The 26,810-nt window shown below is 38.4% G+C and overlaps 3 protein-coding genes across 8 annotated transcripts; all 3 read right to left on the bottom strand.

Moving 5' to 3' along the window:
* Positions 1 to 8: 8 nt before the first annotated feature.
* Positions 9 to 11,492, bottom strand: LOC131788022 (glycine receptor subunit alpha-3). Of its 3 annotated transcripts, none has more exons than XM_059105106.2 (9): positions 10,537 to 11,492; positions 6,885 to 6,966; positions 6,189 to 6,295; positions 5,385 to 5,452; positions 4,484 to 4,692; positions 3,217 to 3,299; positions 2,814 to 2,945; positions 1,802 to 2,187; positions 9 to 1,667 (listed from the first exon to the last, which is right to left on the bottom strand). In XM_059105106.2, the coding sequence occupies exons 2-9, from the start codon at positions 6,944 to 6,946 to the stop codon at positions 1,407 to 1,409; spliced, it is 1,308 nt and encodes a 435-aa protein (XP_058961089.1). In that variant the 5' UTR covers positions 6,947 to 6,966; positions 10,537 to 11,492; the 3' UTR covers positions 9 to 1,406. The 3 variants fall into 3 exon arrangements, with proteins under 3 accessions (XP_058961089.1, XP_066015309.1, XP_058961087.1); XM_066159212.1 differs by lacking the exon at positions 10,537 to 11,492 and adding an exon at positions 9,558 to 9,585; XM_059105104.2 differs by lacking the exon at positions 10,537 to 11,492 and adding an exon at positions 9,558 to 9,690 and having other exon boundaries at positions 10 to 1,667; positions 6,885 to 6,947.
* Positions 11,493 to 11,553: 61 nt separating this feature from the next.
* On the bottom strand, positions 11,554 to 19,846 carry LOC131788027 (gamma-aminobutyric acid receptor subunit gamma-3). 2 transcript variants are annotated; one of them, XM_059105112.2, is made up of 10 exons: positions 19,335 to 19,846; positions 18,407 to 18,450; positions 17,659 to 17,721; positions 16,459 to 16,568; positions 15,805 to 15,872; positions 15,030 to 15,238; positions 14,382 to 14,464; positions 13,589 to 13,720; positions 12,669 to 13,054; positions 11,554 to 12,070 (listed from the first exon to the last, which is right to left on the bottom strand). In XM_059105112.2, exons 3-10 carry the CDS (start codon positions 17,718 to 17,720, stop codon positions 11,807 to 11,809), a joined length of 1,314 nt encoding a protein of 437 aa, XP_058961095.2. In that variant the 5' UTR covers position 17,721; positions 18,407 to 18,450; positions 19,335 to 19,846; the 3' UTR covers positions 11,554 to 11,806. The 2 variants fall into 2 exon arrangements, with proteins under 2 accessions (XP_058961095.2, XP_058961093.2); XM_059105110.2 differs by lacking the exon at positions 18,407 to 18,450.
* Positions 19,847 to 20,019: 173 nt separating this feature from the next.
* LOC131788072 (uncharacterized) lies at positions 20,020 to 26,413 on the bottom strand. 3 transcript variants are annotated; one of them, XM_059105142.2, is made up of 7 exons: positions 26,239 to 26,413; positions 26,046 to 26,091; positions 24,221 to 24,248; positions 23,406 to 23,549; positions 22,960 to 23,094; positions 21,620 to 21,856; positions 20,020 to 20,570 (listed from the first exon to the last, which is right to left on the bottom strand). In XM_059105142.2, the coding sequence occupies exons 2-7, from the start codon at positions 26,046 to 26,048 to the stop codon at positions 20,509 to 20,511; spliced, it is 609 nt and encodes a 202-aa protein (XP_058961125.1). In that variant the 5' UTR covers positions 26,049 to 26,091; positions 26,239 to 26,413; the 3' UTR covers positions 20,020 to 20,508. The 3 variants fall into 3 exon arrangements, with proteins under 3 accessions (XP_058961125.1, XP_058961126.1, XP_066015316.1); XM_059105143.2 differs by lacking the exon at positions 26,046 to 26,091; XM_066159219.1 differs by lacking the exon at positions 26,239 to 26,413 and having other exon boundaries at positions 26,046 to 26,232.
* Between the last annotated feature and the right edge of the window lie 397 nt (positions 26,414 to 26,810).

Raw genomic sequence — 26,810 nt, 5'->3', positions numbered from 1 at the left:
TTGGTTTACTTTATCACAATTTACATTTCGACAGGTATTTTCAATAACCAATGTAATAGTCCTCATTCACAAATACAGCTAAGCTTATATGTAGAGTGCTCTTCGATTGAGTGTCGCTAAATCTAAACCAAAGTAATCACAAGAGCCCGTAAGAACGAAGGAAAATACCAAAAGGAGCCTGGTAGAACTCAACGTTAAAAACCAAGCAACCTCTGTGAAGCGCGGGAAAGTATGAAAGAAGAAATGGCGATTGGTCAGTTCGCATCTGATTGGTGGCGAGGATGGCGCGAATTTTCTAGACTTATCACAGCGAAATAAAGCCATCGAAATGCAGCCCTAATTTCAACACTCAATTGAAAATGCTCTTTACACAAAAAGTTATTACTTCTATTCAATGCCGCTATGAACGGCTTATTCCTGAAAAAGCCAGTTAAGAGGACAAAACACCCATGTAAATTTAACCTTCAGTACCCTTCTCGTAAATATCATTCGTCTTGTAATAGTAAAGAATGCTTTGAATCGATTTTTTTTTTGTAGAGTGTGGTTTTGACAGTTTTCTTAATTTTTTTTTTTTTTTTTCAACGTTATCAGTTTAAAATTTTCATTTTGTAGGCCTTAGAAGTTCAGATTCAGAGACGTGTCTTGTTAAGCAAAGAGTGTTGATCTGAATTGTCTGGATCGATAGTCGACTGTAAAATCATCCCCTCATATTGAACTCTATAAGACTCAGTAGAGCTGTTCTTCAGTCCATTTTATGGGGTTAGTTTCTCGAAAGGTGTTTTGCACTTATCCACGATCAAAAGTCAAACTTGCTTTTATGTTATCTCGTATAGAGGCGTTTCTTAGGATAGCTTGAGTGTGTTTAGATTTATCTACCCTTGGAACTTAACCCTTTAACTTCTAGAAGTGGTTAACACACAGCTTCTCCCTAAATTACCCATAGTTTATCTTACAATCCGGAATTGAGAATACTCAAACTTATCAGGTAAAAGTTGTTATCTTGATCTGACACCAAATTTTCGTAACTAATTTACAAGGAAATGTACAGCGGCTAGAGGGGAAAATTGACGATCAGATCTTGTGAGTTATATACGGAAAGTTCGATTTTTTTCTTTTTTTTTTTAATCCTCAGTGTAAAAAGTTCGTTTAGAATGAATACCCAGATGTTGAACTTATCGAAGAATAATATAACCGACGTAACATGTTTTAACTTTTAATAATTGGGCTTTCTCATTCAGTAAACAGAACCGAACTTTTTCATATGAAAACGAGGAACTTTACCGATACGAGAAATAAAAAACTCAACTTGTTAACCAAACCATAGCCGACTTTTCAAGCCCATCACCAGGGTGCGTGACAAAGATATACATTCAAAAGCTTTTTCTCTTTCTTGGTTCCCAACAAACTTAGGCTATGCCAACCCAATACACAAGATTGAACAAGAGAAACGAGGATGGAAAGAGAAATCTACAGAGATTGTTTAGCGCCACTCCAAGGTTATCTCGGGTGACTTTCACCGGCAGTCCGCAAAGCCTCTTGGGAAAGCGTGGCGTTAAGAGGGTTTTCTTTTTGAGACCAGACACGCTGCGAACGATTGGATACACAGCTCCTTGAGAGTCTGCCACGTAGTATGAAACACGGCTCCGAATGTCTGGCTCTTCTGATATCTAGAGTTATTAGAATGATTCAAAGTTAGTATTTTATGTGGAGGGGACTGGTGGGGATGTTAATTTTTTTGTTGTGCAAGACACTTCATTCTGAAAGTGTCTTGGTAGCTTTTATCGAATTGTTACAAATTTACCTGCATCGAAATTGCCTCAGCTGGAGGTTCACCGCTGACCGACCTCGGCGGGCGCTGCTCTTTGTTCTTCTTTCGATCAAACCGGAAGATCAACAGACACATGATTAGCGACATAAACACGAAGATGAACGAAGTCATCATGTACCAGTCGATAGCCTTCGGGTAACTGACTCGGGGCATAGTGCTGTTACTGGAACCCAGTAAAAATACGATTGTGAGGACGGTCGTGATCCCGAGAGCTATTCGGTCGCCAATGTTGTCTCGATCAATCCAAAACACAATCCAGCTCATAATAACCATGATGATGCAAGGAACGTAGAAGTTAATTAGGTAGTAACCGATCCGACGACTGAATGTGAAGGTTACGATCATGTCACGGTATTTACCTGCAAGCGAAACAGGGATTTATAGTGAGAATCTCTTAACGATTGTCACAAATGGTCGAACTCGCCTGAAGAAGGTCTGGTCTGGTCGAACTAGCCTGAAGAAGGTCTGGTCTGTGGTTCTATTCCTCATGGGGACTCAGAAATTTTCCTACGCTCATGATAAGACGGAAAACATCATTCTCTCTTTCTAAACTGAGCTCAAAATTTACCATCTTGCTTATTCTTTTACGACATCTTGCTAATATTTCTAGGCACATAACCCTTTCGACATTGCTGATCATAGCAGAATGCAGGACGTGTATCAAAAATGGACTTAATAGAGGCCTGGCTCACCGTAGAGTCGCCGTGATTTAAGTAGTATAGCATCTGAGCTCGGAATCTGAGGCTCAGAGGTTCGATTTCTTATGAGTACCTAGAATTTTTTTTTGTCCTAAGCACTTGACTAGACGAAATAAACATCTTTCTAAGAAGGATTATTTATCCTGGGTTAAATTTCTTGAATTTTCACCTTGCAGACGTGTGGTCTAAACCTATATTTAAAATTGTACCTGCAACGTACTCTACATCTTCAGTAAAGTATTCCGTCTCTATAGATCCCTGGGGGGCATTAAGTAAATCTTAAATACCTGCTACATACTCCACATCTCTCTTAATATATTCAGTTTTGGTCAAATCAAATTCTGCCAGCTCCATATCGAGGATATTCACTGGTTTGGGGTACTGCCATCGATATTCCACCATGTCTCTGGTAAAGGCAACTTGAAAAAAGGAAACACCAAACAGAATGCTTATTCAGTAATATTTACTACACTATTCCAAGTTCCTCTTTTGTAAATATCGAGAGAGGAGGCTGGAACGAGTCCGTTCCGTTTTGCTAGTAGCCTTCGTATCAGAACGACGGACCTCAGATTAATCCCACAGTAGCCGAGATCTCAACTCTCATATTTACTGTAAATTGAGTCTGTATTCAGCGCACAAAATTAGGCACAAAAAACCTAAATAAAAGTAAGAAACCCAGCCCACACTTACAACTTTCAAGAACAAGGCTGCACTTTTGAACGTCTGTGGGAAACTTTTGTAAATACATTCGACAGGAGGCAGCTACAACTAACCTGCCACAGAAGAAAGAACATTTCTAACATAATCCTTTAACTCCCACAATGATCAAAATGAAACTTCTCTCTGTAATATCCATAAATTATTCAGTAAACGGATGATGAGAATACTCCAACTTATCAGGGATAGTGTTATCTTGATCTAACACCAAATTCCGTACCTATTTTGTAAGGAATTTGCAGCAGCTAGAGGGGAGAGTTAAAAAATAAAATCATGGGAGTCGACTGTTCCCACAACACCTGCTTCCAAGCTTAGTTAAGTTCTAAATAAGTCAGTGATGGTGAAAACCGAAACAATTTAAAGGGGGGGGGGGGGGGGAGCGGGGAGGAGAGGTTTGAACCAGACTGGAGTTACTTAGACAACAAAGAATTATGGGCGTTTTCCTTCTGATGTAAATAATTAGATCATTGATAATAATGATGATGATAACAATTACAATAATAATGATAATGATGATGGCAGTAGCCAATAAAGCGTTAAAATGTAGATTGCGCACAATTCATGAAAATGATCAAACGCACTCTCTCCGCTGATATTGTGAAAATAAAAAGCTGTTCTCTTACATATATTTATGAGGCCATAGAAAGCAAAAATTAACTTCAAAGAGTGAAAGTGAATTTCCAAAGAGAAAACAGGTTAAAAACGTGTCTTTTAGGATGGTAAAGCAAAACTAAAGCAATCCTGAAATGTTTTCGACCCTCAATCACAAACTGCTTCAACGTTTGTGTGCTTTTTAGCACTAAGCGGTTGTCAGTCTTCATGAGCCATTTTGAAGAGAGATCGGTTTTTTCATATCTGCTATTCAAGGATGGATCCGGGAATTTTCATAGGAGGGGGTGCACTACCGAGGAATGATGTAGTCTCGTACCCAAGCCTCTACGGCCAAGGGTTTGTACCTTCATAACTTAGTTACAATTGCACGGTACGATCTGGGTAAGAGATTAGAAATGACGTTATCAACGGAGGGCGTGAACAAAATTTTAAAGCAGACAACGAAGAAGACGGCTTTTGACAGGGAAAAAACATAATGTGAACTGCTAAGATTACACAACAAACGTTACAGCAGATTTTGTAAGACCGTAAAATTATAGAAGAAAGCGGAAGGTCATCCCGAGGGGGATGCACCCCTGCACCCCTCCTCTACATCTGCCCCTATTATTGCCTATTTTCTCTCAATTACCTCGAACTAAAGTAAACTCTACCGTTGCTTGATATCAGAGCCAGTTGATTGTCCTCGTACAACTTATAATCGTTCATGTTGGTGAAGTAAGTGTCTGGACGCCATATTTTCTGCACATCAACGCCTCTCACCGGCAACGTCCCATTCAACTTGTGTGCTAATCTTAAGTCGACCCATTCCTGACGTAAGAACATTGACGTTGTAAATTCCTGTTAAAAAAGTAAATAAAATGAATTCACTCAGGGAGAAGTCAGTATTATTTATCCCCTGGGGTTAAGGAGGGGTGGTGGTCCTCAGGGGAACAGACAGTCGTCATCGCCAACAGATTATAAAGGGGGGGGACGTGGACAAAAGAAAATCGACTGCTAATGAGGGGGGGCTGGTCATAACAATATCACTATGGCCGATCATTTTGAAATCATCCAAATATGGTTTACCCTTGGTAGAAAATTAAGGGGTGTTCTTCACTGGTCTTAGGTTGCTGCGGGAATTTGTTTAGAAAGTTATTACTATTTGTTTATTTTGATAAGACAATGTTCCTAACCCGTAATTTAGTGTTAAAAACTGGGTTGAAAACGTAAATTAGCCACCGTAAAGGGTACAAAAGCTGACGTTTCGAGCGTTTGCTCTGACGAAGGGCTAACGCTCGAAACGTCAGCTTTTTTACCCTTTACGGTGGCTAATTTACGTTTTCAACCCAGTTGTTAACACTAAATTACCTGCTATACTCTCCCACCGACGCAGCACCACAGTTTCTTTAGAAACTTACCCCTTTATTCAATGTTCCTAACCCGTTTGGTTAGGTATTATCGTCGTGTAAAGTGGAACTATTGTCCATTGAAAAGCAAGTACTAAAAATACCCTTCAGGCAATCACAAGTAAAAGAAAAATATTTACTCACCATATTAGATTCCTTTATATTTGTAAAAGATTGAACCGCCATGCTGAGACTTACAGTGACTGGCTCCCCTAAGGAAAAGAGATCGATTTCAATTGCTTTCCTCAGTTCGCTTTCTTCTAATTTGTATTCATTAACACCCTTGTCAGTGGATCAATTTGTCAAGCAAGAATTTTGAAGAGTTGGGACTGTCGTGATTCCTCGGTAAATTCGTTGAGTCACGCATTTGTTATAAACCACTAGTTTTCGTAGTGATACTAACTCAGCCCGTTGCATTAGTTTGTCGTTCAAATTAATATTTCCAGTGATTCCTTTCCTTGTAAGTTAGAATATTTAATTAGAATTTTCTCTCTTCTGCTTGCCGTATATTTTCCTAAAACTTCGTTTGGAGAGCTTGGCTTGGCCCAGATTATCCGTTTGTCTTTTCTCATCTCCTGTTTCCACAATGGTATTGCCAGGGGAGGGGAGGAGGGGGATCGGTAGGTATTAGTCATGTTACAATCAGAGTAACTGTTCCCCCCATTCCCCCCTTAAGTCTGTGTTACATTTCTGCAATCCCTCCTCACTGGCATTTAAATTGGCAGTCAATTTTATTCAGCCCTACTTTTTACTCTGTAGGCCACGAATTATCTTGGTTTTCAGGGTGAGTTACCCTGAAAACCATGTGATCCCCAGAAAAATCCACCAACACCACCCCTTCCGCCCGCGATAAAGAAGAAATTAAGAACAAGTTGCATTTCCATCAGTTTTGGAGTTAAAGACGTCGTGTCACATAACGGTTTTCAGAGGTCATTGAAGAGAATTTACCTCCTGCCTGGGGTCTGGCGTTTTTGTCGTAACAGGTTTTATTCAAAAGCTTAGCCAAAACGTCTGTGCCATTGGCGATTTCTGTCCTGTCAATTTTAGCTTTCTCACTGTTGGGATAAAAGTGCGTCGTGCATCATTTAAGATTTTACATATAGATACAAGCAAGATTCACCTCATGTGTAAGGGCGTGGCTAAGTGGGGCAACCTTGCACCAGGGGTCACTCGGTCGGGTGCCTCCCGATCCACCTCCTTTTTTTAACTAGCCGAAAAAGCTGCCGAGCGGGGTGTCAGGGTACCTGTAGGCGCTCTCTCTGTGAGGGAAAAAGTGAGAAGGACCCCCCCACCTCACCCCTACTGGGAAATTTTGTCAAGGTCTCTATTGTAACATTTTGCAAATAATGAGAAAGAATTAGGTGATCAGGGCATAACGTTAATTCAAATTTTCGACAAAATTCGTAAGACTGGACTCCTAGAAACAATCAGAAAAAGTGCAGTTGGTTTCAAGGGTGTCTTGAAACGCATACGAGTAAGGTCCTTCTTCTTTCTCTAATACAGGAGACTTTTAGTTTGATAATTGTCCCGAGAACTTTGAAGTATAATGTGACTTGTAAAGGATTGTAGTCGTGATAGCTCTAGGGCAAATCATACCAAGGTTAAAATCCATTTGGCTAACGAAAATAAAAATTAAAGACTTACCAAATCGCAAAATTTGTCATAAAGAGTAGGTACACAAGCCAACTTGTTAGATAAGTGTCCATTCTGCTGAGTTGAAAATATCCTAAAACGTCAATAGAAAGTAAAAAAAGCAACTAAAGAAAGTATTTCTGAGGCGCAGAAGGCAAACTTATCAATTTGTTTTGGAGTTCCTAGCATCCTTAGTTAAACGGTTAGATTCAGTTCCATGTTCTCGTGGGTCTGTTCAGTAAGAGATCGCATATAACATCAAAATGTTGTAAGAGCGAAATAGTGGCGCACGAGGTACAGCCGAGTGTCACTGAAATTCTCCTGGTCTTACTAAAAGAAATGTGTAGTTAATATTAATACTGATATTACGGTGTGAAGGATTGATCAACCAAACACAACTGCTGTAATTTCTACTAACTCTACTAACAATAGAATCACTTCTCTTGATCTCTTCTCTCGTCTGAAACCACTTTGAGTAAGAACTCTACCGTACACTATCTGAAGGTGCTCGCGAACTAACTGACCTTGGGGGGTTTAGCTATCTCCTATCAGAAAACTAGCGCAAATACTTCCACAGAAATCTCACCAATGAACCACAACCAATAAAACGGCCAATATTTTAATTCTAAAACCAAAATAATAAATTTGGCGTAAGTCCAAAGCGAAGTCAAACATTGCTACCTTTTCATAGTTATTGTTCTAGAGGCGAGTCTTAATGACGGCCAAGGACAAACCACTGAATTTTAAAACTAAATATGCCACCTTCAAGCTTTTGAATTATAAGACTCGAATAACGACAACAAAATAATTGGATAAATCGTAACAATTTGAAAAATTCATAACAAAGCGCACCACAAGACTACTTTAAAAAAAATTTTAGTTCGAAGAATAAAAACAAAACAGTTAAAATCAGAAAACTCATAATGATAACTGAAAACCCAAGAGGCTTTGGACTTTGAATTCAAATCTTACCTAAATACTAAATGTAAACAGATCAATTAACCATAACTAATTGAATGAATACCTCGTAACAGTTTCAATGGAGAGCTTTGATAGCAAAAAGCTGATAATTTTTCTTCCTTACGATAAACAAAGAGCATTTCCTCCTTTTCGACGAAGTCGGCCGCCGCGCGAGTAAAAAAATCCATCAAAAAAAAGAAATCTTTTTTCGCGCGCCGCGCGGAACTCTGTTAGTAGGGCGAAGAGGTTCCGCACGGTGCACTGATATCAATTTTTTTCCGCTGATTTCGCCTTAGAAGAGGGACTGCTCGTGGCCTGTCCCGACGAAAATGCTAAAGATAAATTTTTCAAGAGAATTTGCGACCCAAGCAAAACATTACTGACTTTGTCTTAAAAATTGGGCGTACCAGGCTAAATGCATCCTGTGATCCAAAAAAATCAAAGCATATTAACGGTAGGCGGAAACGAGGTGAGCGCAATAGCGAAACTACACGCGCATAGAAAGGACTGGACACGAGTATGATCGAGGAACATCAGTTTACTTCGCTAAAGTAAGGAATTTTATTTAACCTGAGAAGAAAAGTGTGAGATGTCACAGTACAGTAAAGAAGCACATTTGTGCAACCTATGCACTCGAATTCTTTTTCTAGTCTTGATTCTTCGTGAAACATCAAAAGTAACTTCTAGACAGTACAACGTCTTGCAACGGAAGACAAAACCAAACAGCGTGAATTATTCATTTAAATAAATCTGTTAGTAACACGAGTTTTGATTAGCTAGTCGACGCGAAAGTACGTCAACCCTTTACTTTATTTCTGATTTTTTCCTCATGCGGGATGTTTCAAAAGAAAAACATCACAGTGGAACGTCAAATACACTGAGCATTTATTATTTATCTGTTATTTGACGGTGTTATGTGTTTCTGATTGTTCTGAAACAGCCATCAGCGCCTTAAATAGACGCGAACAGATTCCGTCAAAGACAATTCCATAGATGGTAAATTTCCCAAATTAACGGTAAAATCAAAGCAAACTTATCTAACGGTGTTAAAACGTTGATTTGGACGATTTCAGCGCGTTGCGTGGTGTCGCCGTGATTGGCTGATCAATTACTTTACCTCGTTAGTTATTTTTGATAATGATCCACTTGGGAAGGTCTAAGGAAAAGTTTTTTTAATATTTTTGTCACGATAATGTCTGGAAAATTCGAACTTTATCAAGACTTTTTCCACTGAAGTCACTAAAGTTGGTGAAACACAAAGCAGTCATCGATTCCTTTCGCTTGACATTCTAGTTTCAGCTTTGCATGTTTTTCCGAATAAATTTGAAATTTTCCAGACGTTTTCAAACGCAGCAGGTAATTTTTGTGGTCTTTCAAGAAGCGATATGAAAACTGTGCCCTAATTTGTGTACCTAAACGAGTACTTTTTTAAAAACAAAAAGCAAACTTTGAGAACGTAATTTTGGGGAAAATATCTGTTTGAAAGATGTTGTCCGCTTACATTTAAATTAACTCCAAGTTGCACCGATTTTTTTGCCAGCATTTTTCCTCTTTTTTTACAATGAAGTTGTAATTTGCTGCGAGTAATCGATGTTCAAAATACTCTAGGTTATACGCAACATAACTGTGTATTTGCAAGTTTTAAGGCTAAGAAATAGTTGTTATTCTTACCATGAAGTAGAAAGCCATCTTCTAACATTTCATCGCAACAAGGAAGGCACTTACCTTTTTGCGCAATATCACAGCGACAATCCCCGACTCTCTTGGCGAAAAACGCTTGCACATAAAACGTTCAACTTTTAACCCACAACTCTAACCTAATTCATGGTTTTTATCGGTGGAAATCACGGCTTTTACCTTAAATGCCTTAACGACGTACTTTCGAGAGGTATGGCGTTCACATCGAGTGAATATTAAATGATACAGATAAACGTAAATTATCAGCTTCATTTTGCATCAGCCAAATAAATTACGAGAGACGCAATGGAGAATAGCGGCAATCAAAATTTACATAAGTTCTTTAACCAAAGTTATTAAATATCCACATTTCATAAGGACACCTTTTTGATCCAATTCAACGTGATAAAATATTCATTATATTCGGTAAAAAGAATATCCCTAAGTACTTGCCGTAAGCAGAAATAACTGCCTATTTTGGAATTATCTTTTCCAAATAAAAACTAAAACGCAATTCTTTGATGACTTCGCTCAATTTTTGAATTAAGTCTGAGAGATAAAAAACACCCTAGATTAAAATGATCTGATATTCCAAATTGGCTAACTGTTTTTACTTTTTTTTTCTAGAAGTTTTCAAAGTTAATTCTTGTCACTCCCGTTTCGAAATATTTCTCTATAGAAGTGTATCACTTGCTGTTTGCTATTGCATTTCGCCACAGTTATTTATTGCATTTCACCAGCGAAAAATTATTGTTGTATTTTTTTATTCTGGGAATTCCCTCATTATTTGAAATTACACGAAGCGCAATATGAGAGTGAAGTATTTTCATTTCCAACCGAGTTTCTTCATTTCTTGCTGAGAATAACAATTAATTTGAGACAAGGAACAAGAGTTTTCATGAGAAACAACTAACATTCATATAACATACCTGAAATGGAAGTTGCAACTCTCTTCAAAACATGAATCTGACCATTAATAATTATTATAATAAATACTACCTGATTCACTGAAAGAAACTTTAAGTACCTTGGAAAGATAACAAGACCCTTTTCACCCATTTAATTGATTCGTGATTTAGATTTCTCTCGTAAGCACTGTGGTATTGAGCGACGGAAGACTGTGGTTTTTACTGCAGTTCTAAATTAACCCTTACAGTGGTGAAGGAAATAACCCTTTCAATCCCAAGATCTGACGAGTAATTCTCCTTACTGCCTGGCATACAGTTCTTACATTGTTAGTTTGGAGAATTTGGTATTGGATCTAGTGATAATCCCCTAATTGATATTTTTCTTTATTCTCATCACTTTTCAACTTAATATTGTATTGATGTTATGAGGAGAAATTCTGTTTTGGTCACTCATGGGAGTTAAAAGGCTATGACCCAACTTCTCCTGACAACGCGAACACGATATCTAACTTAAAGGTGATGATAATAGACAAACACACCAGCTAAAGCGTTCTTGTCTTGATCTAACACCAAGTTCTCCTAACTAATTTTCGAGAAAACATTTAGCAGCTAAAAGATAATCAGATCGTTCAAAACCATTCGTTGAAGAACCGCACTTCCAAGAAAGCGAGTAACCGTTGATTAATTCTACATGAGCAGATATTCTGCAAAATACTCCTGTCTAAAGGCCTTTTTTTTTCAAAATTAAGTTTTTCTTTTAGTCAGGCTAGCTTGGATTCCGAGAATTATTTACTTTACCTAAATTTAAATGTGTTTACTTAATGAAGTCAGGCTTCTTATTTTTTAAAAAACTCGTTAAAAGGGTTGTTACTCGTCATTCTTGTACTGGGGGACTTGTCGTTATTCATATCCGGGGGGAGGGGGAATAGGAGGATTTTGATGTGTCAATAAAATTTATCTTATTCCTCCCTTATGCGCTGTAGTATTCCGATGATTTCCACTCATTGGCGGTCAATTTTCTAAATTTCCCCCTTTATAATCCGTTAGCTGCGACCATCCTTCGGCCGTACCCTCTGAAAACCCATGTGACCACCCCCCCCCCCCCCCAAAAAAAAAATCCTTCATCCTCCCCCCACCACCCTAGGATATAAATAATAAGCGTCCCTAAACATAACACTCTCCAGATAGACGAGGTGAAGCGAATCTGTTTGGGTTGTGTCTTTTCCTCTTGTACAGAAAGCAAAAAATCTTCTCATAAGTAACCGCTGAGAGAGATTTTCACCTTAGAAGCAGAACATGGGCCTAACTTGTTGACCTAACTGTCCTAGAAGACTCCAAAATGGTCACACTGTCTCATTTCCATCTCATTAAATTAATCACGAGCATCCATTAATTGGCTATCACCACCCAGTACACAAGATTAAAGAAAAGAAACGAACAAGGGAAGAGAAATCTACAGAAATTGTTTAAAATCATTCCCAGGTTTTCCCGGGTAACTCGTGCCGACAGTCCGCAAAACTTCTGGCGAAAACAGAACGATAGGAGACTTCTTTTCTTGAGGCCAGAAGCGCTGTGAACGATGGGATACACGGCTCCTCGAGAGTCTGCCACAAAGTATGACACACGGCTCCGAATCTCTGGCTCTTCGGGCATCTAAAGTTATGACAAAGATTTAAGGCTAGTAAGCTATGCCTAGAGAGCCGACATGAGAGGCGAGGTATTTAACGCAGCGGTCTAAGGACGAGCATTCCAGGTGTGAGCTCTTGTTTGGATTATGGGTGGTGTTCTGGGGTAAACTTTTCATACAGCGTCTCTTCACCCAGGAGTTATCAATGGGTACCAGCCAACCCCATGAGAGGGAGGGAGAGAGGGAGGGCAGACTGCGATTGATTAAATTCCCGTCCAGGGTAGTCACAGTACTCTAAGGCCAAGCACGGTTTAGCTGAGAAACTTAGCCCTCTCAGTCCTCAAGTGAACAGGGATGAAGTAATTCCCCAACACTATTTAAAAGAGTGAGGGGGGGTTAGTAATTCTCCCTACTGTCTGGCATAATATACTTATGATTTCAATTTGGAGAATTTGGTATTGGATCAACTTTTGGTCCCCTAATTGAGTTTTCTTCTTTATTCTCCTCACTTGTCTACTTAATTCTGTGTTGATAATGTAAGGAGAAATTCTGTCTTGGTCACTAATTGTCAGCGATAAGTCGTTAACTATCGTGGGCGAACTCTTTCAATATGATTTCATTTACCTGCATGGAAGTTGATTCGGCTGGTGTTTCACCGCTGACCGACCTCGGCGGGCGCTGCTGTTTGTTTACACGTCTATCAAACCGGAAGATCAACAGACACATGATCAGTGTCGTGAAGACGAAGATGAACGAAGTCATTAGGTACCAGTCGATTGCCTTCGGGTAACTGACTCGGGGCATAGTGCTGTTACTGGAACTCAGTAAGAAAACAATCGTTAGCACAGTCGTAATTCCGAGCGCTATTCGGTCACCGATGTTGGCTCGATCCATCCAGAACACGATCCAGCTCATAATAACCATAATGATGCATGGGACGTAGAAGTTAATGAGGTAATAACCGATCCGACGACTAAATGTGAAAGTTACGATCATGTCACGGTATTTACCTGCAAGCGAAACAGGGATTTATATCAATGAATCTCGTAACATATGTCACAAATGGTCACACGAAACTGTTGGTATTAAGGGGGTAAGTTTCTAGAGAAACATCGATGAGGGGTGTAACAAGATAATTTAGACTTATCTTCTGAGTTCGTAGTGCAAATTGGCCGCCGTATACTATACAGCTGACGTTTCAAGCGTTAGCTTTTTACGTCAGAGCAAAAATTATTATACCGATATTTTCAAAGTGGCGTTATTTCTCAAGTTTAACGGTTAACCTTATCGGGCATAATATATTTTCCACACGTCTGGCGTTCGTTAAGCGTGCAATTTAGATTTCAAGCCACTTGAAAAGAAACAAAATAGAACTTCAAGCAAGCAAACTATATCGCTGGAGTCTCAAAAATATTCTGACGAAAATCTTTCGTTAAAAAATGGGCTCTTGTCACGACAAAAAGAGGGAGAAAACCCCTGAGGTCACTCATGGTTTTTCTTACGAGGAACACCCCTGAGGGCTTGAAGTAAGTCGTGGTGAATACCTGCAACGTACTCAACATCTTCACTAGTGTATTCTGTGCTGGTCAAATCAAATTCTGCTAATTCTATATCCAGGATGTTGATTGGATTGGGGTACTTCCATCGGTATTCCACCATGTCTCTGGTGAAGGCAACTTTAAAAAGATAACACACAAGCCACTTAAAATATTCGCTCCTTATGCGTTTTAATTGATTATCTTGTGATCAATTGGGGAGGAGGCTGTGACGAAAGTTTTTTGATTTAGTGTTACAGCAAAATCTCTGTCAAGAGTTAGTGGATATCGTCTTGAGCGAACACAGATCGGGAGTACTTTGCATGCTATAAAAATGTCTAGTTTGGCAATTGATGATCACATTTACCTTCCCGTAAAACTGTCACATTCGGAAGGTTACTGGTTACTCACTCTTTTGTATTTGAAGCTTTTCTAATAAATTAAACGATTACGCAGTCTATTAGACCTGTTTTAACGGACACCCTGTATTATATGGACATAGATGGAAGACCCGTGGTTGCGTGCTCCGCCTAATTTTTGATACTGCCACAGGGATCAACAATAGATTTTGCAAGTCGTGGCTTGGTAATTTCTCAAATGAGTCCACCGCAGCAAATAAGTAGAGGGCACCAGTGACGATCAAGCCTCAGCTGGTAAGCTATGAGGCTCTCCTACAAGGGCGGCTTTTATACTCACGAGTTCACATCTCGTGAGCTAAGCCTCTGGTTCTATCATGATCTTTACAAAGAATGTTTAAAATTGAGAAACCTTACTCAGAGCAACAAAATCAGCTCATACTTACAACTTTCAAGGATAAGGCTACACTTCTGAACATCCCTTGGAAACTTTTGTAAATACATTCGACAGGACGCAGCAACAAACAACCTGTCGCAGAAGAAAGAACATTTCTTACGTATGAAGTTCATTCCATATAATTCAAACTGTCTTTCTCTTCACATCGGAGGTTCGTGCAGCCGTTTTGAAAAGGGATACTTTTCTTTTCTACGTCTCTGAATAAGTTAGTGAAAGCAGAAATCCAAAATATTGGGTTGGGGTGGGAAGAACGTGTGCTGCTGTTGAACTGTAGTCTCGTTCCTAGACCTTCCACGGTCAAGCGGTTATACATTTCATTTTACGGTTACACGGTAGGATCTGGGTACGAGGTTAATTGAACTCTGATGCGCTTTACAAAGAGATAATTGAGATTTACCAATGAAAATGGTGCTTTTTGAGGTCTATTAAAAATTACAAGGCCACGCATACCAAAAAAAATTAAAAGGGTACGACAGTGAATATTTCCTGAGATACCAAATGAAAAAAAACCTTTAAAATTATGTATTTTAACCATTTCCTGGTCTAGTTCAATACTTAGTGGTTGTCATTTTCCGTCGCCATATTGGAAAAAGGATCTGTTCGTTCGTGTCCACCATGACATGTTGTCTCAGTTCACCTTGAACTATAGTAGACATATCCAAATCTTGATATCAGAGCCAGTTGATTGTCCTCGTACAACTTATAGTCGTTCATGTTTGTGAAGTAAGTGTCTGGACGCCATATTTTCTGCACATCTTTGCCTTGGACAGGTAACATGCCGTTGTCATGATGCGCTAATCTTCTGTCATTCCACTCTTGGCGCAAGAACATTGATGTTGTGAACTCCTATCGAGAAATAAGTGGCGTTTATTGTTCTTGATGGCCTATTTAACTCTAAAGCTGACAAACTCCTTCTCTTTTGGCTTCCATTAATCGTATTCGAGTTAATCGTATGATTTTTAACAATGATTTATCTCTAAGTAAATATGTGTTCCTCGCAGATGAACAGTATGGATTCCAACCCATGCTTCTCCAAACCTTGCTAGTTGGGCGGTACTACCAAGTGAGCTGAAAATCCATATGATGGGTGGATATGAAATTAATTTGAAGGGTTTTTTGTCCCCATACAGGGATCCACAGGTCATAAATTCTCATCTAATGTCAATAATTATAATCAGATATCTGATTATAATTATTGACATTAAATGAGAATTTACGACCTTTGGATAATATTCAAGTAAGAAATGATCCACGCAAGTCAGCTAGAATTGAAAAACTTGTAGGATTAGAAGCCTGAAGAGTGATTTTTATCCACAAGTGTACAGTGGAAGAATTGATAAACTAAACTGCAAATACATAGAAACTAAAACCTAAAGTAATCTAATGTTAAATATATTAAACAAATTACTCACCATATTAGATTCCTTAATATTTGTAAAAGATTGAATTGCCATACTGAGATACACTATAACTGGTTTCTCTAAGGAAAAAAAGATAAATTTTTATTTCTTTTTTCAGTTTGCATTAATTATTCATCTATTTTTAATGATAATCCTGGTCAGGGAAAAAAATCTGTCACGCACGAGCTTTTAAGAGTTGAGATCATATCGTGACTCCTTTCCCATTAAAATTACGAGGTAACACAATAGACACCATTAATTTGTTTCCATGGTAACACTCACTTACTCCCCGGAGTAGTTAATCTACTAGATGTTATTCCTCTTATTGTAAATCCCAAAATAAGATTACAATTCCTCCCTTCTAATTGTCAAATATTTCCCTATAACCTCCAGTGTTCGGCGTTTTATCGAAATAACACCCCTAGCTGATGAGGTTGTCTATTTTAGTCACCTGCTTCTTGGCTGAAATATGGATTTTTGAGAAGAGGTTACATGTTGATCAGTTCTGGAGTAAAGAAGTAACCTACGGACCACTTTTTTTACTTTCTCTCGCCCTATGCCCTTGCGCGGTTCACCCTCCTCCGTCTTCCATAAAAGGAAACTTAGAGGACGGCTACACAGGCTGATTAAGAGAGGAGTTTTTCACAGATCATCGGAGAGACTTACGTCCTACTCGGGGTCTGGTGTTTTTGTCGTAATCATTATCTTCCAGGATACTATCCAAAATGAACGTGGCATTGGCTATCTCTGTTCTGTCAAAGTGAGATATCTCATTGCTATAATTAAAGTGAACAAGAAGGTAGTCAGGAGGACTTAATTAAACAGAAACAAACAAATGTTCTTCAACTGTTCAAGCTAGGAGCTAAAACTTTAAGGTTGATGTTCAGAGCTGGCGTAGCCGGATGAGATCCGGCGAATCGAAAGCAGAGCGCAGATACGGTTCAGGACCCTGTCGCCTTTGATTGTGAAAACTGAATTGTTGGAATCGTAAGCCAACAGATGGCCTGAAAACCCGCATTGTAATTGTTTGGTTCTTGCCGCTTGCACCTATTACAATCTTGAGCTCACTCGCTCAAAAAAATCAGAGTCATAAGCATAATCAGATGAAAACTGAACTGCTTGTTTTGTCAAGCTTAGGACTCCGTATTCGACTCTAACTGTCGTGTGTTATTGAGACTGTAGAGGTTCTGAACGAGACTTTATCATTTGCAAAAAATCCCCTCTAGGAGAATAGGAGCTTTTAAATGTCCTTTCACTCGAGAAAAAGTAAGGTATAACGAAAACAAAAGGCCATACCCCTCATAACGAAAAAAAAGGCCATACCCCTCGTAACGAAAAAAGAGGCCATACCCCTCATAACGAAAAAAAAGGCCATACCATCAAATTCCAGTTGAAATATTAAAGTACTACTTGTCTATTTCCCTGTTGTTATAGCCTAGGACCAGGCCCCCTTTACTAATGCTTCAGCACAAGCGTTTCTTCGCCCCCGAAAAAGTATAAGAGCTTCAGCAACGCGAGCCACAGATAGGACTGCAAGGGGTCTGGCACTGATAATAGTACCAGACTCCCGGTAAAACTCTCTCCGACCCGTCTTAATTCTTCTAGTGAGTGGAGAAACGTACTTCCTGCAACGCTGATAATGATGGCCTGCTCGTAGGTTACTGTTGTAAAGTCAGAGTGAATCGTGAGAGAGAATGAGTGGGTGAGAAAACACTCCTGAGAACTCCCCTAACGATGGCAAGTGTAGTCTCTTAACCAAACCATTCACGGCCAAGCGGGTATAACATTTCAGTTACAGTTACACAGGAGGATCCGTGCACGAGATTATGGCAAGTGTGCAATCTATCTAGTAAATTAGAGACTCACCAGTTTCCATGATATTTCATTAATAGGAGGGGTATAAGCCATCCCTGCAGAAACGTATCCATACTGAGGAGAAAAAAATACCCAAGGCCTTACAAAAAATAAATGCGTTGAACATTTTTGAACTGAGTAAGAAAAATTCAAGACAATTTTTCACTTTCAAACCCCCAAAGTTTCAAAAAGTAGGCCAAAGCACACCAAACAAAAAATCTTACTCGTCAAAAACGCTTTTATTTGAATGAGAAACTAAAATAAGCTTTCCTACAACAAGTATTCGGCTGAGAACGCAGAAATGCTCATTATTGGACAGCGGTTTCTTGCGGAACTCAGAAATAGAGGCTTTTGAATTCCCGTCAGTAGCCTGTTGATTTCATGAGGCTTTACCAAACCAATAACCACCCGTTAGGGCTCGTGCAGAGAAGGAATTAAGTGACAGGAAACGATTAACGACGAGATAAGGCGTGTCATGTCTTTACGCCTGCTCAGCCCAGTTTCTTTATCTCAAGCATCAAAAAAATGATGATTTACATGTGCAGGCAGGACAATAAAAACTATACCATTATCAAAGAACTATTATTCAATATTTACTTAATATATAATTACTTAATGTGTACAGAAATTTTTCGGCAACACGAGTTTTAATCAACTCGTCAATGTCGCTGTGCGTAAAAACGTGGCTTACTTCAACCTCATTTCCAGGGTCCTCCCAAGGAAGAACGAGAGAGGACCCTGGAAACAAGGTTAAGCTTACTTTTCATCTTCCCTCCTGCGGGATTTTCCGTGATGTTTCAAAAGCTAAATATAACAAGAGGAAGCAAAACTATAACATTCATTTATCTATCTGTTATTTGATGGAATTACATAATTATGTTTGTCCTGAAACAACCATCAGCGCCTTAAATAGACGTGAACAGATTCCGTCGAAGATAATTCCATATATGGTATATTTTCCGACGTAATTATAGAAATCAAAGCAAGCTTATCCTGTTCTTACGGTGTTAAAACGTTGATTTGTGCTATTTTAGAGCGTTGCGTTGTGACGCGGTGATTGGCTGATCAATTACTCCACCTTGTTAGTTGTTTGTGATAGTGATTCACTTAAGAAGGGCAAAAGAAAATTTCCCTAAATATTGTGTCTCCGCATTGTCTAGAAAATTAGAACTTTATCAAGAGCTATTTTGCTTGGGTCCAATTTTCGCAGATGTTGTCGAACTATTTTCATTTAGCGTTTTTTAAATAGCTGCGCATGTTTTTACAAATAAAATTCGACGTATTCCAGTCATTTCAAACGCAGCAGGAGATTTCTGTGGTCTCCCGAAAAGCGATACAAAATCTATTCCCTAATTCAAACACATTTTTGAGAAGCAATAGCAAAACTTGAAAACCTTTTCGATGAGAATATCGTTTTTGCTTAGGGTCGTTTTGAACTAAGAGTCATGTCGGTTTTTTTCCATATTCTTTTTTTCATTACGATGGCGTAATAAATTGATTTTATAATAGTTTAAATTTTACCCAACGTTACCGTATCATTCGTAAGTTTTAGGGCAAAGGAATAGCTCCTAATTCAACCAGGAAGAGGAACAGTTCAAAACCGCTAAGTTTTATCTGTACACTATTATTTGGCAAGTCTACTTCTGTATTTATTGAACTTCAAGCGATAATCTGCGAAGAAATCTTACCTTTTGCAGAATTTCAGTGTGATAAACCACAAAATTCTTGGCTAAAAACGGCCGCAAATAAAAGAATCACATTCAACGACGATTTTTTCTCTAACCAACGGTTGTTCTGCGAAAATCACTGCCCATATGTGAAGTGCCTCTACAAAGCACGCTTGAAAGATGTAGCGTTTAGATGGAGTGAAAATATTAACTGAATGCAGATAAAACAAGGATTATTAGCTTCATTTCGCATCAGTTAAATAATTTGCAAAATAAATCACCAGAGACGCAATGGAGAATACAGGTAGTAAAAATTTACATAAGTTCTTTAACCAAAGTTATTAAATATCCGCATTTCATAAGGAAACCTTCTTGATCCAATTCAACGTAATGAAATATTGATCATGTTCGGTTAAAATAATGTCCTTAAGTACTTGCCGCAAGAAGAAATAAACTCTTATTTTGGAATCATCTTCTCTATATGAAACTTAAAACGCAACTCTTGGATGACAGCAGTAAATTTTTGAAATTAACTCAAAAGCTTAGCTGCTGCAACTCCTCAGATATCGTGATATTTTTAATTGGCTAACTGTTTTATATATTATTCTTTTTTTTTTCAAAAGTTTTTCAGATGATTTTTGTCACTCCCCTTTCAAAATATTACATTTAAAGCGTAACATTTGTCCGATGTATTTCGACCCTCTATTTTATTGAATTTTATTAATGAAACATTGCTATAGCATTTAACTTCTTACTTAAAAAAAAATTTTCATTATTTGAGTTCTCAAAAAACCTAATGTGAGAATGAAGTTCTTTAATGTCCAACAGAGTGTCTTCATCTCTTGCTCGGAATAAAAATCAATTTGCTACAAGAAACAGGGGTTTGCATCTACCAAAAATGTTGTTTATATTACACAAATAAAATGAAAGCAAAAGCTCTCTCCCACTTAAATCTATCCATTAAGAAAAATTATTGAAATAAATGTTTTGAAAGAAAGCTAATTCACTAAACCAAAATGCCAGACAATTTTCGCTCTATGGGCTACTCACGTCATCGTAGATTACTCAACGTTTTACTTTTTCAAAATAGCTTAAAACATTCCAATTTTTTGGGGGGGTATTTCTAGCATTATAAAGTTAAATAAAAGAAAAACTAAACACTAGAGACTTTTGCTTTTCAGTTACGCATGCCAGATCAGAGCATCTCACTGTTCTCTTCCTTCAGTATCAGAGGTGAAAGAAAGTTGGTCACAAACTCTGAAAATTAAACAGCAGTAGAAGTTTAATCATTTCTTGACTGGATAACTGAAAAATGACTGACTGACTGACTGATTGATAAAAATGACTGACTAACTGACGACTGACTGGCTGACTAGCTGGCTGACTGAGTGGCTGACTGGCTGACTGGCTGACTGACTGACTGACTGTCTGGCTGACTAGCTGACTGACTGACTGGCTGACTGACTGACTACTGACTGACTGACTGACTGTCTAATAGACTGATAAATTGACTTAACGGATGGGTGACTATCTCACTGAAATTGTCACTGACCGACTTTGAGTGGTGCGCTGTGACATAAGAACCAAGTTTTTACCAATTGGATTTATGGCCCAAGAAACAAGCATTCGGGCCATAAATGCGATTGGAAAAACGAGGTTCTTTCATTAACAGTGCGGACCGAGGAAAAACTGTTAGTAAGATATTTGTTAGATCTCTGAGTTTAAATATAGGGGGGTTGTTTCAATTCAGACAAACTTTTGAATTTAGATTGACCAATCAGATCACGTACAATCTGAGACATAGTAAACAGACTTACTAGCTGACTCATTGATCGGCCGACTGACTGGCTGACTGACGCATAGACTTGGTGAATGAGTGACTGTTCAATAACCGATTGACAGATTGACTGAGTGCATGAATAAATGACTGACTTACGAGCGACTGACTGACTGACTTATTTGGTGAATGAGTGTCTGTTCAATAACCGATTGATAGATTGACTGAGTGCATGAATAAATGACTGACTAACTCTGACTGACTGACTTACGAGTGACTGACTGACTGACTTATTTGGTGAATGAGTGTCTGTTCAATAACCGATTGATAGATTGACTGACAGCATGAATGAATGACTGACTGACTTCAGCGCCTGTCAACTTAACCAACTTATTTTCCGAATTAATGATTGATTGACTGTTGAATAACTAATGAACAGATTGGCAAGCAGACTGGCTTAATGTTTGACTAACTGGCCGACTGACAGTTTTCTTTCTGGCTCACAATCATAACAAGGTGGATTAGATACCTTCCATAGTTATCTTCCGGTCATCCGAAAGTTTTGTCATCGCCAGTATTTCGTTTATCTCGTCGGTGGGGACATCTTCCAGAAAATGCAGCGATCTCTTGATTGTCTTTCCTTCAATGAAGCCACGATGGTCAGAATCGAATACAGTGAACAACATGGCGGCCTCGTCGTCCTGCATCATACTTCGCTGTTTTTCCATCAAGTTGACAAATTTTTTAAAATCTATAGCGCCCTCATCTTAGAGATAAAATCACAATTATTTCTAAGAAAACTTTCCTTCATAATTATTATCATCATCTTCATCAAATTTATTACTATTATAGATAATCACCGTTATCACTGAGATCATTATGGGCCGGTCTCTAGTGATTCCCGTGGGGGGGGGGAGGAGGGGGATTGGAGGATTTTTACAACTTTTTCTCCTTTGCAACGGGTTCCATTCTTGTTCATAAAGCATTTGCTTCTCATCTTCGATGGAATTTTTTATTTCAAAACTTATACTAAGGGTGGTCATTATTACAGGATCGTCTAGGGGGGTAGGGGTGGGGTCGCAAACAATAGAGATGGTGGATTGAAGAAATTGACTGCCAATTAACTGTCAATAAGGGGGTGGGGGGGGGGGGGTAGAATCATTAAGGTAAATTTTAAATCCTGCATCGAATCCTCCCCTCACCTTTTCCTGATCCCTTAGCTATAGGACCTAAGCTATCGAGCGCTTTTCGATTGATTGTCACAAAACCAAAACCAACGTAATCGGAGCAGCCAAACAGAGCAAATTAATGACAAAAGCAGAAAGAATAATCGTTCATTACTTCAATAATACAATAACGCTTTAGCTCTGAATGACCTTGACGACATCAGAACCTGGAGAACAATCTGTCCCAGCTGCAACATAGCGAGGACTCCCCTATGTCCACCGTCGTGCTGCTTCTAGCACTTTGAACTTTTGTTTCCGGTTTTATTTTTCTCGTTCTATATATGAGTAGCTTTAGTTATCAGTAATCATTAACGAGGAATCCACTGTAATTGGATAAGTTGTAGTGGTCTCCCTGCCGTAATAATTTTTATGCATATAAGTATAATTGTATTCTAGTTAGGCAAAGCTAAATAAATAAATAAATAAATAAAGAGCTCAAAATAACAACAAACTACCTGTGGCGCGGGAAATGCATGTGACCCAAAATGCTTTTGCTTTTAGTGTTAGATCTGATTGGTTGAGAGAATGGCGCGAGTTTTCTCAGCCAGTCACGGAGCAAAGTGAGACAAAACCAACGCAACCCCGGATTACTTTCGAGTCTCAAATGAAAACTGCTTCAGTGAAAGATTAGAATTATGCTTACAAATCGGAAAGTCGTCCTTTGTCCATTTTTCTCCTTGCATTTTCTCGTCTTCCCTCGACTTCTTCCTTTTTCGCCGTTTGCCATTTTCTGTTTCATTCGTCTTTTCATTTTCCAGCTCGTCTTTGTCGCCAAGTGCTAGTACATCAAAATAGAAAGGTGCTAAGCTATCGGACCGTTAAATTTTGGTGCCTATCTTGGATGGGCACTAACACGGCGTACCTAAAATTGTTTATGTATCAATATTTTCAAATAATTCACTCTCTTGGCGTCAGGCACTCCATAGATTTTGAGATTTCGACTGCGTGACGATGAAAGCCACCAATAAACACATATTTAGAACAGCAATAAGCTTGTAAAGCCAAAATATTTCAAATGCAAAGCACTTTTAGCCCATTGTCAAACTCTTTTAGCCACTGCAGAAGAAGCAATATTCCGGCTATTCTCACCGTCGTAGTCCAAGTCGTTCACAAGTTCCTGAACTTCGTGATCGGTTGGGTTCAAGCCAAGCATGCGCATAGCATACTTTAGTTCCTTTGTGGATAACTGACCGTTTTCATTCAGGTCAAAGCATCTGAACGCCTCGACGTATTCTATTAGGAAATTGAATGTTAATGAGTAATTATATTGAATTTATCTTGCTTTCCAATTGAAAATTCAGTGGAGTTTCAGGCGGGACGTGTAAACAAAACTGGAGAGCCTAAATTAGCATCTGGCCTTGTATTTGATAAACAACAAAGTCCTGCACTTTCCTGTTTGGCTTTAAAGCTCGGTTTTTTAGAAAGAAACGTGGTGAAAATCCGTTCAGCAAAGAGGAACGAGTCTCGCATAAATACCTCCATAGGACGAAATCACATGTTTCCGTATTTTTGAAACGTGGCGGAAACATGCAACTCCATGTTTCCGTTATGTTTAACATGCACAAAAAGTGGTCCGGTTCCGTTGTATACGCAGCAACGGAAACGCGAGAAAACGTCACGAAACCGGTAACGGAAACACAGGTTATCCGTCGTGTTTCCAGAACGGTTTAACATGTTTCTGCCACGTTTCCGTTTACGGATTCTTGCAATTTCGTCCTGTGCTCGTGCCTAGTATCTCTATTCATGGTAATTTCAAGTGCTCTTGTTAGTTTTTTAAATAGAGTGACATCACCGGAGTAACTAAGTATTCAGACTACTTCAAGGAAGAAGGTCAAATAAGATTTGAAAAAGTGTTGTTTAACCTGATGAGTCAGTACTTCCTGAAAAGGAACAACTGGACTAACCTTCAATTTCCTGCTGTGTAAGTTTTTCCTACGGACACGAAATCAAGATGGTACGACATAACATAAATTCAGGTCTTGTCTTTAAACTAATGGAGATGATTAAGCACAGATTAAGCGACTTCCTTTCATGATATTTTCTCAAGTCAGACAACACACCTCCTTCAAATTTTTCTGTATCCGACAGAAAACTTTCTCCCCCAATAAGACTATTTAACTCGTGGTTATTTAAACTTCAGACGCAATCCCATCGGCGTGTTTGTTTCCGATCAAGTAACAGCTATTTATTTCTATCTTTGGAGCCCCAGGGTCCACTTCCTTCTTGCCTCCGTAGAAAGAGAAAGGACGATGGAACCAAAGTTGTCTTGTGAGAGCAATCGAAATTATGTCGTTTAAAAGAGCTAAATTATAATATTTTGGGAATTTTTGATTACGAATTGAATTAAACTTCTTTTTAAATTAAAATACCTTCAGGTAGGTTTTTAAGAGAAAAATGTTCTTGCAGGCGACCAAAATGTTTTATGCATTGTGTTCTAATGAGCAGCTGGAAAGCATCAGGGTAGTCATGGATACTTTGGAAGACCCTCTTAGAAGCAGCAACGTAAATGACCATCTTTAGGTCGACTGAAATGCGTTTTTAACAGGGCGAGTCTCTTTAAGTGACGGTCGCCATGTAATTATCTCTCTTTGGATCGCAAATAAAATTACCGCCCGAAGGCTTTATCGAATTTTTAAGCAATATGAATTTCAAAGTAGTTTACCACTACTTGAAAATCGACGTGACACAAATGTTCTTGAGATAGATAAATGAATAATTTTTTTCTGCTTCGTTTCATCAAAGTTAACTTATTAACAATCTTTTTATTCTAATTATTCACCATTTGCCCTTTCGATCAGTCAATAAAAAATATGGTTTATGTATAATAAATATACCATATGATGGAAAACAGGAACCCAGAATTTCGTGAAGATCGCTTATGCTAAAACTGCAGGGAATTTACTTGGTTTTGAACTTACGCGGCTGATGGTATTACCCATTTTTGCCACAAACTGTTCATACCCTTTCCCATAATTATTGCATTTTTCCGTTTATTGATGGCTAAGCGGGTAAATTTATATGCAAAGTTGTGTTAACTCGCCTTACTGGCATATGACTCAGAACATCTGCAAGAAATACGACAGCTTTCGTGTCTGTTTCTTTCCAGAGAGAACTTAATTTTTAGGCTATTTCAATTATCTCTGTTTTTACCCAAAGCACCGTGTAAAAAATGAAATTAATATCACTTTGTTAGACATTATAGAGCATTTCGCGGGCCAAAATAGAGAATTTAGCAGGCTAAAATGCTCACACGCTTGCGTGGGTGTTTAGATTGTTTTGTTGTCATGTTTTTAAGCTTTGGGCATAAATATGTTTTGGGCTCAACACAATTCTTTAAGTCCGAGCTGCTAGGTGAGGGTTAAAATAATTCTGGGAAGGGCCGAAAAGATATTTATGATCAAGAACATAAACTCTATTGTCTTAATATCTTTAGGACAAAAGTCTATTCCAACTTCCATGTTTCCCATCATTTTTCATTTTGCTAAATGCTCTAGTCTCGATATTCTGACGCCTAAAACGTTATGAATATTTTTAAAAGCTAAAATATGATTAACAATGAATTTTCAACCATTTTACAGAGGTTAAGACAATTGAAACGGGTCAACTTAACTGCTGTAAAAGCTCTCTTTAACAGAAAGCAAATTGTTTCAGACAGCGATAACTATATTTTTAGTGGCTTAGTATTAGTAATGACTGCTTGAATCAAAAACATAAGCAAGTTTCGCTTACCATTAGTCTCTCTCAACATTAACTTGGTTATAAACTGTTCCTCGTCCTTCGGAGATTATAATATCAAAACTGGTTAACGGTCAGTAAAGCTATATTCATTATCATCTGGTTAAACACTGCGAGAAAACCTCCTAATTGCTTCGGTATGAGTTATGACGCCATGACAAAGCGATAAAGAAGTCATCTCGCTTACCTTTGGAAGCTCTTAGCAGCAATTGGATTTTAAAATTGTTTAGAAAGTTTTTCAGAGTTACTTTAAATGAGCAATGAAGGTAATCCGTGACTACAGGAAAAACTCCGCCATTGCATCTGAAAGAAGAGTCACTCTGGCTTTTAAGCGTTTTACATTTGCTTTAGCACGCCGTTCATTGATATCTGTCACTTATCAAATTTCAAAACACTTGTCGCATATGGTATATTGAATATGTGTATATTGAAAAACAAATGAATTCCATGTAAGATTAGAAGATAAAAGCCATCTGTTGTAAGTCTGTTGTAAGGCTAACACAAAAAAAAATTGATTGATAAACGGCAAGATGTGGCTGACTTGTGTAAATACCAGATAATCCAGCTACAACCGGAAAATTGCCTCTTCTCGTGTCGAACACACTGCGTTTACATTGACGTGTTTTTCTCTAAAGAGAATAAGCTTTTTATTTAGCAGCGCTCTAGAGCCATGATGTTCGAGCTCTCTCGAGTTAAGATACACAAAAAAATTTTGTATACGTTAAAAAAAATACTTTCCTCTCATCATATTCAAGCTTT

This window comes from Pocillopora verrucosa, chromosome 12 (assembly GCF_036669915.1).
Source record: "Pocillopora verrucosa isolate sample1 chromosome 12, ASM3666991v2, whole genome shotgun sequence".
NCBI classification, from domain to species: Eukaryota; Metazoa; Cnidaria; class Anthozoa; order Scleractinia; family Pocilloporidae; genus Pocillopora; species Pocillopora verrucosa.
The sequence above is the reverse complement of the archived record's forward strand: the minus strand, read 5'-3'. Positions and strand labels throughout refer to the sequence as shown.